The 12,764-nt window shown below is 39.5% G+C and overlaps 1 protein-coding gene across 1 annotated transcript in view; it reads left to right on the top strand.

Moving 5' to 3' along the window:
* The window catches only part of SCLT1 (sodium channel and clathrin linker 1), a gene marked incomplete at its 5' end in the record, with an annotated part of 110,892 nt that overhangs the window by 8,065 nt on the left and 90,063 nt on the right, over positions 1-12,764 (top strand). The window contains 2 exon segments of the mRNA XM_014589590.2: positions 807-898; positions 8,406-8,583. Coding sequence (XP_014445076.1) covers positions 807-898; positions 8,406-8,583 — 270 coding nt within the window.

The raw sequence follows: 12,764 nt of genomic DNA, 5'->3' as shown, positions 1-12,764 counted from the left end.
TTTCACCCTCGCTTTCTGTCTCTCTCTGGTGAACATATGCACCCTATAGCAAAATTTAAAATAATAATAAATGAAATTAAATATTTTTAAGCAATAGAGAAATTAAAATGGTATAAAAAAAACTTAACACAAAAGGAGTCAAGAAAGGATGAAAAGAAATTTGTTTGGGAAGATGATGCAATAGACCCATTAATATATTCAAAGCACCACTGTGTCAAAGGAGAAACACCCTGTGATCTACCTTGAAAGATGATGCGTATGGAACAGCAGATGGTGTGGTGGTTGAGGCTCTGGACTCCCACGTGGCCGACTGTGGTTCAAGTCCTGGACTTGGCAGCTTACTTTCTCACTTTCCCTCTTTTTCTGTCTCTCACAATGTCCCTGTCTGGTCAAATTAAAAATAAGTAAATAAATAAGTTAAATTAAATAAAATAATAATAAAGATGTTACATAATAGTATAATATAGTTAACAGAATATTCTAAAGAGAAACTATCTGCATAGAGATCTCTGCTTGTTTCGTTAGACTTGCACTATAGAAATGGTTTGAATTATCACTAGAAATCTATATGCAATAACTGTTTTGATTATTGTTTGTCTAATATAGGATTCATGGTGAAGATCTTCCCCATCCCCTTTTTATTATACACATGATTTATCTCCAAAGTCATATTCTTCTTTAAACTTACATATTTGGATTCTAGCAGCATAACAATTTTATGGTGCAGACTGTTTTCTTTATGCTGTATAATGATGTCTTCAGTTTTCACATACTCAAAGTAAGCTTCCAGTTTCTTTATTTTCTAGGAGGAAGATATGGTATCTGCCCAAGGAAGAGAGGAAGCATCAGATAGGCGCTTACAGCAGTTACAGTCTAGCATAAAACAAGTAGAAACAAGGTAACTTATTAAATATATCTAGATGTGTCTATGTGTTTCAAAGATATTACACAACAGGAGACCAGCAGTTAGCGTAATGGCTATGTCGCTGGACTCCCATGTAGTCAACCGCAGTTCGCATCCCAGACCTGGTGGCTTAAACTCAGGCCGGGCACATGTGCGTGCATGCCCAAGATTCCGAGAGGAGAACAGAGGAGATGGGATTGCGGCGTGGCCATCCCCCCTGGGGGTTGATTTCTCGCTTTCTGTCTCTCTGTCTCTCTCTGGCTGGCTGGCCAGCTCATGCACCCTATAGCAAAAACCTCTCAAAAAAAAAAAAAAGGAATTACACAACAGAGTTTCAGTTTTTGATATTTACTAGAATATACATTTTGTAAGTGCTAAATGAAAACTATAATCATAGTTCCTGATACTTCATATTATTATCATAACCCTTTTAACTGTTTATCTTGACCCATGATGAAATAATATAAAATATGAAAAATAGACATTTTGATTATTTTATTTTGTTATAAAATGAACAATTTATGTATTTAATAAAATCTTTTCATTTGCTGCAGTGACTATAATAAAGTTGACAGTAAATACTTGCCTGCTCCCTCCCCTACTTTAATATGCCTTTTAATACTAAAAATTTTACCAGCTAGGAATTTAAAAAGCTAAAATGGGAAGAAGACAATAGATGTTACTCTGAAAGGAATCAATAATATTTAGATTTGAAAAGAAAACTAAGAAGTGAAATAAAGTTATCGTACTTTTTATTTGTTTTTGAATTTTATTTTGGGCATAATAAAGGAGGCATATATTTCTGTGCTTACAGAACAGTTGTGGAAAAGATCTAAGGGAGATTTGAGATGCATCCTGGTGAGACTAGATTTTATTTCCCATGTATGATCAAGAGAAAAGCCATTACGGCTCTCTCCGCAGGAGCCTGCCACAGTGACGGGCAAAGCATCATCTCTCATCATGTACTGAGTGCCTGCTGCGCATCCGTCGTGTTTTTGGTTCTAGGGCACTAGGAGAGGCCAGTATCTGCTGACATCTTTATCTCCATAGATAACCAGGAAAAAACCCTAAACTGCACTATGCCTAATTAGTTTAAATAATGCACAGGATGTTGTTAAATGTTCATTATGTTGTCTTACATCTGGGAAACTTTACCACTGGATGCTACAGTTTAAAATAGGGATCTTAGAGGACCAGCAGATGGATAGTGTAATGGTTATGTCACTTGACTTCCATGTAGTCAACAAGTGTTTGAGTCCCAACCCAGTGGCTTAAAACTCACGCCAGACATGTGTGCGTGTGTTCCCAAAACCTCAAGAGTAGGCTGGAGAAGGGATTGTGGCATGGCCATCCCTCCTGGGGGGTAATGTCTCATTTTCTGTTTCTCTGTCTCTCTCTCTCTGTAGAACGCCCATGCCCTAAAGCAAAAACCTAAAAAAAAGAAAATAGGGGTTTTATGAGGCCAGCAGATGGCACAGTGGTTAGGATGCTAGACTCCCATGTGGTTGATTGCAATTTGAGTCCTGGACCTGGTGGCTTGCTGTCTCACTTTCCCTTTCTGTCTCTCTCTCTGATCAGATTAAAATAATAATAATAATAATAATAATAATAATAATAACAAATAAGATAAATAATTGTTAAAAGAAAAAGGGGGGTTCCAGGAATCAGCATCTCGTGTAGTGGTTATATTGCTGGACTCCCACATAGTCAGTCACAGTTCGAGTCCTGGACCTAGCAGTTTGAAACTCATGTGTGGAGCATGTGCACGCACACCCAGAATCCTGAGGAAACTGGAGGAGAAGGGATTGTGGCATGGCCATCCTCACTAGGCCATCTGCTGGTCCCATATTTTTTTTAGATTTTTTTCTACAGACTGTGAGAGTTCACTGGAGAGACAGAGAGGAAAATTAAAAATCACCTCCCAAGGAGGATGGCCATGTCACAATCCCTTCTCCTCCATTCTTCTCTTGGTATTTTGGGCATTCACAAACACACATACCCAATGTGATTTTTCAAGCCACCAGGTTCAGGACTCAAACCACAGTTAGCCATGTGGGAATCCAGCACCTTAACTGTCATGCTACCTGCTGATTCTAAAAAACAGCTTTCTTACTGTAAACATTTTGATGATAAATTACAGCAAACATATTTTAAGTGTAAGGGAAACCTCCAAAAGGTACAAATGAAGAAAAAACAAAGTTTAAACCTAGTGCTGAATAGCCATGGAAGCCAGGGCTGGGTCTTCATAATGTAGCAGGAAGCTGAAAGCCTCCCAAGCCTGCTTGAAGTTGGAACACTTGAAGGAACTCTACACCCTATGGAAAGGCTAAAAGAGGAAAGATACCTGCCTCTCAGCAAAGATGGCCAACAAGGAAAATTATTTTCACCATGTTGCCAAATGGAAAAAGCAAGCCGTAATAACCAGTACAGTCTTCTCGATGTGCAACCTTAGCCCTGCCTTCCTATGAGCCTGGGGTTCACATAGCCACTTATCCATTTGGAAACCTCAAGCCAAAAACGCAAAGTGGGAACAGTTTGATAGCAAGTCCTGGTGCATGGAAGAAGCCAAAAGTCAATCTCCTTTGGGAGGAAATATTTTTAATTCAGGCCCCTTAAGATTTCTACAGAAGGGAACCAGCAGTTAGCGTAATGGCTATGTCGCTGGACTCCCACGTAGTCGACCGTGGTTCGGGTCCCGGACCCGGTGGCTTAAAACTCACGCCGGGCGCGTGTGCATGCGTGCCCAAGATCCCGAGAGGAGAATGGAGGAGAAGGGATTGCGGCGTGACCATCCCCCCTGGGGGGTGATTTCTCGCTTTCTGTCTCTATGTCTCTCTCTGTCTGTCTGGCGAGCACACGCGCCCTACAGTGAAAATCTCTCCCCCCCCAAAAAAAAAAAAAAAAAGATTTCTACAGATTAAATTCAGTTCTGATGATTGACAGTTACCAAATGCAGGGCCAGATGATGACACCACGGAAAAACATGATGCCCTGTGATCTGACCCCCATGGGAAGGGAAGTTTCTGAGTTTGCATCTGAAGATCTCCCTGAGTACTCTGGGCACGTGTGTGCCGCGATCTGGGCTGGCTGGAGGTGCATCAGAGAGTCAAGACCCTGATGTGGGGATCTGTATGTCTCTCTCTCTCTCTCTTAGATGACATAAGAGAACTTTGTAAAAAAATGTTTTTTAATTACCAAATGCATGAAAAAATAAGCCACTTGACTGAAAGAGGAAAACAAGTAAAGGATTTAGAACCAGCTACTTACCCTACCCCCAAAAGAATGTCAGATATTAAAATACAGAATATAAAGCATATGACTATAAAGAAACTTTTCTTAAAAAAATATATGCAAGGGGGACCAGCAGTTGGCATAATGGCTATGTTGCCGTACTCCCATGTAGTCGACCATGGCTTGAGTCCCGGAGCCAGTGGCTTAAACTCACACCGGGTGCGTGTGTGTGCATGCCTAAGATCCCGAGAGGAGAATGGAGGAGAAGGGATTGTGACGTGACCTTCCCACCTGGGGGGTGATTTCTCGCCTCTGTCTCGCTTTCTCTCGGTCATTCTGGTGAGCTCATGCACCCTATAGCAAAAAAACCTCAAAAAAAAAAAGAAAGTTTATTTTGTATCTTTGTCTTAAATCACTATCTTACTACAAAAGCTCACTCTAAAATCTTGTTTTTTGTTACTGTTTCTTAGTCCTTTATTGAGTGTTTCCTGAAGGAACATGAAAATTGTCACCAGTAATCTATTAAAGACGAAACAATCATAGCCTATAAATTCACACTGTGAAAAATCTACTTTGTGATTGTGTGATTAGAATCTGTTATACTCAGAATAGTCTACTGATCTGAGTACATCAAGAATTGATATTTGGGGCCTGCAGGTGCCATGGTGGTTAAGGTACTGGACTCCCTCATGGCCGACCATGGTTCTAGTACCACACCTGGCAGCTTGGTTTTTCACTCTTCCTATCTCACTGTCCCTCTCTGGTCAAACTGAAGAAGAAATAAAATTAAATAAATAATTTTTTAAAAAGAATTGATGGGACCAGCAGTTGGCATAATGGCTATGTCGCTGGACTCTCATGTAGTCGACTGCAGTTCGAGTCCCAGGCCCAGTGGCTTAAACTCACTCTGGGCACGTGTGCATGCATGCCCAAGATCCAGAGAGGAGAATGGAGGAGAAGGGATTGCATAGTGGCCATCCCCCCGGGGGGTGATTGCTGTACATATAAGATATCTTAAGGATATTTTTGTTTGTGCACCTTTTCTTTTTTTTAAGAGCTTTTTGCCATAGGGCATGTGCCCTAGCTGGAGAGGGAGAGATAATGAGAGGGAAAGTGAGAAATCACCCCCCAAGGGAGATAGCCATGCCACACACCCTTCTCCTCCATCCTCTTCCTGGGACCCTGGGCATGCATGCACACACATCCAGTGTGATTTTTAAGACACTGGGTCCAGAACCTGAACCACAGTCAGCCATGTGAGAGTTCAGCATCTTTAGAGTCAAATATTCAGTTAACTCCCCCTGAAAAGGAAAAGTTTATATTGGCTCTCTTTTAGTGCTATCAAATTAAGTTACTATTTTGATAAAAAGTATTTATGTATTTTAAAGTTTAAAAAGTAATCTATTTTTATATAAGAAAAAGCAGTTATCTATGTGCTTGCCTTGTGCCTCTAAGTAACAGTCAAACAGTCAGCCAGTATGTTTCAGGTGTGAATGTATCCCATTTATTAAACTGCCAGGTTGAAAAACTGTTCTAATGGTTATCTTTGTTCCATAAAGCAAAGACATTTTAATTTTAGCTTCAATAAATACTTATTTGAGTTCTTAGATTATTATTGTTTGTGATCATTCCAAATGCCACAAACATGAAACATAGTGATTTACTTCCTTTTTCCTTTTGTCAAGAATTATTTATTTTGTTAATTATTATTATTATTATTATTATTAATTTGAACAGAGAGAAAGTGAGAAAGCAACTGCCAGGTCTAGGATTCCAACCACAGTTGGCCATGTGGGAGTCTAGTGCCTTAACCACCATGCCACCTTCCAGCCCTGGTTTACTTCCCTATTCCAAAGTAAAAAAATCTGCCTTCCCTACATTTTATGTGATTAAGGGATCCCAGGAGTTACCTCCAGGGAATGGCAGGTCTCTCTAAGAAACACCTGGCTGGCTTCTACATACATGCTCCGCTAAACTAGGCAGGAGTTAAATGAGCAGAATTGTTTAAACTGTCACTTTGGATTTTTCTTTTTACCCCTTTTTTATTTTTTAATCTGTTATTTCTTTTAAAATAAAAAAATATACTAATACAACCAGGAAATCTTCATTTAGGTAACTGGCAAAAGTGGTTTTCTTTTTTTTTTAAGAATTATTTTATTCAACTTTATTTATTTATTTTAATTTGACCATAGAGGGACAGAGTGAGAGAGAGTGAGAGAGGGAAAGTGAGAAAGCAAGCTACCAGGTCCAGAACTTGAACTGCAGTCGGCCACATGGGGGGAGACCAGCACTCTTAACCTCCACATTACTTCCTGGCCCTGAAAGTGATTTTCGTTCTAACCATTGTTTACATTTTGTTTGCCAATATTATTCCTCAGCATAATATAATATATTAATTTTTATATTAAAAATAGTTTAAATATGCCTAATTTTAGTGGACTAGAAAACTGGGCTTTGAAAATTCATGAACGATTATGGTTGTATAAAATGGGGAGGGTCTTAAAAAATCAAGTTGAACTTTAATTTCATGTGGCCTATTACACTTTTAATTTTTATTGCACAAAAAATTATATTTAAATACCTGCTGTGGATAGACATGTGTATGCTATATATGTATATTTATGTGTATATACACGTGTGTATGATTATATGAACATGGAGAAAAATGTTCAGAGATAAACATGAGTAAGTTAACATTGTTTACCTATGTAGAAAGTAGGAAATAGAGCCAAGTGAAAAAGAAACAAAAGTCCGTATAGGGCCAACCCATTAGCCTAATGGTTAAAAGAGCTGGATCCCACATGGCCAATCATGGTTCAAATCTCAGCCTCAGTGGCTTGGAAAACATGCCAGGCATGTTTGTTTGCATGTGTGAAATCTCTGGAAAAATAGAAGAGAAGAGATTTTAGTGTGATCACACCCCATTGGGGGTGCGCTCTCTCTCTCTCTCTCTCTCTCTCTCTCTCTCTGTCTCTCTTTATCTCTGTGTATCTCACTCTAATGAGTACTGCACCTTCTGGCAATTAAAAAAAGAGCAGCTCATCTTCAGGGATTTACTTTGTCTTGTAATGATATAATACAGTGTGATATCATAGCAAGTGTAACATAATTAAGACCATCTAGAGTTATTCTTAACCCTACTGCTCGTTGACCATGACCTTAATCAAATGCTTAACATCTCTAAGTATGTTCTTTAAAAATGGGGATAATACGGGCCAGCAGGTGGCATAGCAGTTAAGTCGCTGGACTCCCACATGGCCTACTATGGTTTGAGTCCCAGACCCAGTGGCTTGAAAATCATGCTGAATGTGTATGTGCGCATATCCAAGAGCCCAAGAGGAGAATGGAGAAGGGATTGTGACATGTCCATCTACCCTGGGAGGGGGGGATTTCTTTTTCTCTCCCTCTCTCTCTCTCTCTCTCTTTCTCTCTCTCTCTTTCTCTCTCTCTCTCTCTTTAGTGAGAGCACACACATCATGACAAAAACCTTTTTAAAAAATGGGGGTAATAAAACCTACTTTACAGAACTGTGGTGAAAAAACAAATGAAAAAATTCATGTGAAACTTATAGCACAATGCCTGTCAGTAGTTCTATCTCCTTTATTCTCTTTAAAAATGTTTAACTTTGGGAACCAGCAGATAGCATAATGGCTGTATCGCTGGACTCCCATGTAGTCGACCACAATTCAAGTCCCAGATTCGGTGGCTTAAACTCACACCGGGCATGTGTGTGTGTGTGTGCCCAAGATCCCTAGAGGAGAATGGAGGAGAAGGGATTGCAGCATGGCCAATGGCCATCCCTCCTGGAGGTGGGGGGGGAGTGATTCTCACTTTCTGCCTCTCTGTCTCTCTCTGTCTTTCTGGTGAGTTCACACGCCCTATAGCAAAAACCTCTCTCAAAAAAAAAAAAAAAAAAAAGCCTAACTTTGGCTTAATTGTGAAAGCACATAGTAGATGCTGCTACGTAACAGACAGGCCATATGGGAGGCCCAGGTTCAATTCTCAACCCACCCTGAAAAACTGGGCATGGTGACATGTGCATGTATTCCCAGCTACTTGAAAGGCTAAGGCAAGATATTATGAGCTTGCACCCCGTGCAGACAACACAGGAGGATCGCGTCTGAAAGAGCTGGGCATGGAGGTACCTGCTTGTGCTCCCGGCTACTTGAGTGACTGAGGCAGGAGGATGGCAACACGGTGGGACCCTGTGTAACACACCACACATAGACACACACAAATTAACTTTCGCAATGTGATCATTAATTTCTAGATTATGTGTGGCAATCCAAGAAGCCAGTCAATTAAGAACAGAAAAAACACATCTGGAAAAACAAATTGGGGAACTACAAGTAAAGTGCAATGAATTAGAAAGTGAGAAATATGAGGCGATTTCAAGAGCCAGAAACAGCATGCAGCTCTTGGAAGAAGCTAACCTTCAGAAAAGCCAGGTAAGAAAAAATTAGTAAGCGGGCCCGCAGGTAGTGTAGTGGTTAAGGGTGCTGGACTCCACTTGGATGACTGTGGTTAGAGTCCCAGACCTGGTGGCTTGCTTTCTCACTTTCCCTCTCTTGCTCGCTCTGTCCCTTTCTGGACAAATCAAAATAAATAAATAAATAAAGTAATTATTAAAAAAAAAAAAAAGAAAATTAGTAAGCATGTTTATAAATAATTAATTGCTGAACATTTCCTCATATGACCTAGTAGTAAGGAACTCAATAGTTGAAGAATACATGTGTGAAGGAGATTGCTGCAGTCTCCATTAGTAGCCATACTGTGTTCTTGGATGGTAAAGATTCAGCGTAATATATTGGGTCATTGGAAAAATCATGATGAGTTTTTCTGTGCAAAAATGTGTCATGACTTTTCTGATAAAGGAATACAATAGCATGTCAATCCTGTCTCAAAATTAGTATGTAAATATCAGACATTTCTTTTACCCCTAATCTCTATGTAACTAATCTTCATCCTATATGATCTCATATTTTTTAAAAAAATCTGTTATAGGTCATGCCGGGCACATGTGCGTGCATGCCCAAGATCCCTAGAGGAGAACGGAGGAGAAGGGATTGCGGTGTGGCCATCCCCCCTGGGGGGTGATTTCTTGCTTTCTGTCTCTCTGTCTCTCTCTGTCTGGCGAGTACACGTGCCCTATAGCAAAAACGTCTCAAAAAAAAAAAAAATCTGTTATAGGGACCAACAGATAGCATAATGATTACATCACTGGCCATATAGTCAACCACAGTTCAAGTCCCAGACCTGGCAGCTTAAAATTTACTCCAGCTGCATGTGCGTGCATGCCCAAAAACCTGAGAGGAAAATGGAGGAGAAGGGATTGTGAAAGGCAATTCGACTACTGGCTTCCTGTTTCTCTGTCGCTCTCTCTATCTCTCCAGCAAGCACATGTACCCTATTGCAAAAATCTCTCTAAAAAAATCTTTTATAATGCCTTACTGCCACATACCCTATATTTTATTCAGTTGAATCAGATGAATTATTTTTCTTTATTTCCCCTTCATTACCTACAGTGTACTCTAATCAAGCAGAATTTTCAGAATTGAATTTATCCTTAAAGATATTTTTCTAATGAATTCTTTTATTTGACTTTATTTTTTTCTTTCTTTTTATTTGAACTGAGAGGGACAGAGTGAGAGAAAGTGAGAGAGAGAGAGAGAGAGAGAGTGAGAAAACAAGCTGTCAGGTCTGCGACTTGAACCACAGTCAGCCATGTGGGAATCCAGTGCCCTTAACCACCACCCCTCTGTCCCATTTCCTTAAAGATTTATTAACTGGAATCTATGTCACTGTTTTTTGTTTGTTCTTTTGTGCTCTCACTTACCTCATGTTTTGTCTTTTACTATTTCCATGTGAATAGTACATATAGTTAATAGAAGTCACAAAATATATAGTTTTTTTTTTAATATTGCTGCTTCCCTTATTTGGAACCCATTAAAACATTAATTTTTTAACCAATATTTATGGAATACCTAGTATATGCAGAATTCTCTGCTAGGAAATACAGAGTGTATAAAGGAAAAGCTTTGTTATATTTGCTTCCTTTTTTACATGGTAAAGGATTTTCCAAGAAATCTTCTATAAACACAGAACAAAAACAAATTATAAGTTACATATTAAGAAGATTAAAAAAAAAAGAAAAAGAAAAACTTACCCAAATTCAAACTGGAAATGCTAAGATACTCATCATGCCTTTCAGTGAAATACTCCCATCTGTCATCTGAATGCTGTCTCAAAATAGTTATAAGGCACACAGTATTCACAATATGTTTGGGAACTATCCTAAACACCTAAGATAGTTACAAAAATTAAGGACTGAGCAAACTTGTTTATCTCTTTCTACTCTCTACTCTATGAGCAATCTTTATTTTTCCTTTGGATTTTGTCATAGGGCACATGTGCTGACCGGAGAAAGACAGAGAGGTAAAGTGAGAAATCACCCCCCACACACACAGGGGAAATGCCACACCACAGTCCCTTCTCCTTCTGCCTTGTCTTAGGATTTTGGGCACACACACACGCACATATGTCCAGTGTGATTTTCAAGCCACCGGGTCCTATACTCCTATACTCTTCGGTCATATGGGAATCCAGTGCGTTAATCCACATGCCACCTACTGGTCCCATTTATGAGCACTCTTAACGTTAAGTTACTAGAATGACTACCTGGTGTAGGTCAGAGAAGGTAAAGGAATACTCATTCATTTCCTGTCGCCCCAAATCTTCCCACTCAAGTCCTACATCAGCAGACTCTCACAGGGGCTGTCCATAGCTACGTTATTAAGCTCTGTCTGGACCCATGGTTTCATTGCTAGAGGATTCTCATTTTTAGTTGCATGTTCAAAGTCAAGGGTTCTTTCAGTCTGTCATACAGACAGACAGGAAGAACTGACTAACTTGGTGGCCCTTTCTTCATTGTCTCATCCTCTTCCTCAAGAGTATTTCATCAGAACAGCTATTATTTCTCACCTAAGCTTTCTTACTTAAGCTGGAAGAAATGTATTAAAAACACAGGGAGGCCAGAAAGTGGAATGGCAGTTAAGGCCGTGAATGTCCACATGGCTGACCACAGTTTGAGTCCCAGACCTGATAGCTTGCTTTCTCATTTTCCCTCTTTATCGCTTTCTCTCTCGTTCTCTGTCTCTGGTGAGCACACATGCCTAGAGCAAATTAAAATAATAATAATAATAACAATAAACAAAGCTAAATAATTCTTTTTTTAAAATAAATTAATTTTTTAAAAAAGAAAAACAATTAGGGCTGGCCCCATGGCCTGGTGGTTAATGAAACCAGATGCCACGTGATCAACTACAGTTGGAATCTCAGCCTCAGCAGTTTATAAAACAGCCTCAGTGTGTGTGTGTGCCCAAAGTCCCAACAGGATGGAGACTAGAGAAGTAACTATGACATGACCACACCCCAATGAAAGATGCTTTCTCCCTCTCCCTCTCTCTGTCCATCTGAGGAGTGCACATACCCTTTGGCAATGAAAAATAAATTAAAGATAAAAACAGATGAGCATATGTATCTTTGAAGATGGTAGGATCAGAACACAGAGCCATTTGTTATGTGTTGATGCAAAAAGAGATTCAACGTGGCCTAAATGGAGAAGTTCCAAACCCAGAAAGATGTTTGGGTTAAAAATTAACTTCATGGGGACCAGCTGTTGGCGTGGTGGTTAAAGCGCTGGACCTGGTGGCTTGCTTTCTCACTTTCTCTCTCTCTCTCTCTCTCTACCTCTCTCTGCATCTCTCTCTGGTCAAATTAAAATAAATGAATGAATAATAAAATTAAAATAAATAATTCTTTTAAAAAAATGTAACTTCATAAATTGTCAATGTTCAAATGACATTTAAAACCATGATATCCGATTGGACTGCCAGGGAATAAATGTAGAGAAGAGAACGTCCAAAATCCAGTATTCAGAGGTTCAGGAGAAGAGGAGGAACCAGTTATGCAGGCTAAGAAAGAATGCAGTAGAAGGAAAACCAATACTGTGCTGAGGTGAAAGCCAAATGAGAAAAGTGAAGCAAGAAGAAAGTGATCAGTTATCTTACATGCTAAGTATTCAGTGTGAAGATCTTGGTGGGGAAAGCCTGACTAGAGTCATGTGAGAGAGAACAGGAAGAAGTATTGGAGATGAGCATTTTGCTCCACAGGGAAGCAGAGGAGTGGGTGTGACTGACCCCAGATGTAGGATTGTGGCAGTATTCTTTTGGTGGGAGGTGGAAATAATTGGAGAAATAGGAACAGGAGGTATTTACAATGGTGGAGGTGTGAGATGCCTAGAGACATAATTTGAATAATACACTGTTGTGGGGAAAAAAAGAAATCTAAGTGATTTTTCCAAAGATATAATACCTAGATCTGATTATATACTTTGTATAGAGTCTTGAAGGAGAAGGAAAATTCAAAAACGGTTCTAAGATTTCTAGTTATAGAAATTAAAAGACTGATGGAAACACTGGCTGAAATTAATACCAAAAAAAGAGAACATGTTGTTAGTTAGGATAAAGGCAGATGAGGAGTTTAGGGAAAATACTAAATAAGACTCATGGCTTAGGCAAGATCTTCAAGTGGAGAGATCCCAGAAGTTAGAAAAAGGTAATTACTTTAA

This window comes from Tupaia chinensis, unplaced genomic scaffold (assembly GCF_000334495.1).
Source record: "Tupaia chinensis unplaced genomic scaffold, TupChi_1.0 Scaffold000362_1, whole genome shotgun sequence".
NCBI classification, from domain to species: Eukaryota; Metazoa; Chordata; class Mammalia; order Scandentia; family Tupaiidae; genus Tupaia; species Tupaia belangeri.
Note: the sequence above shows the minus strand (reverse complement) of the source record. Positions and strands in the feature narration are given on the sequence as shown.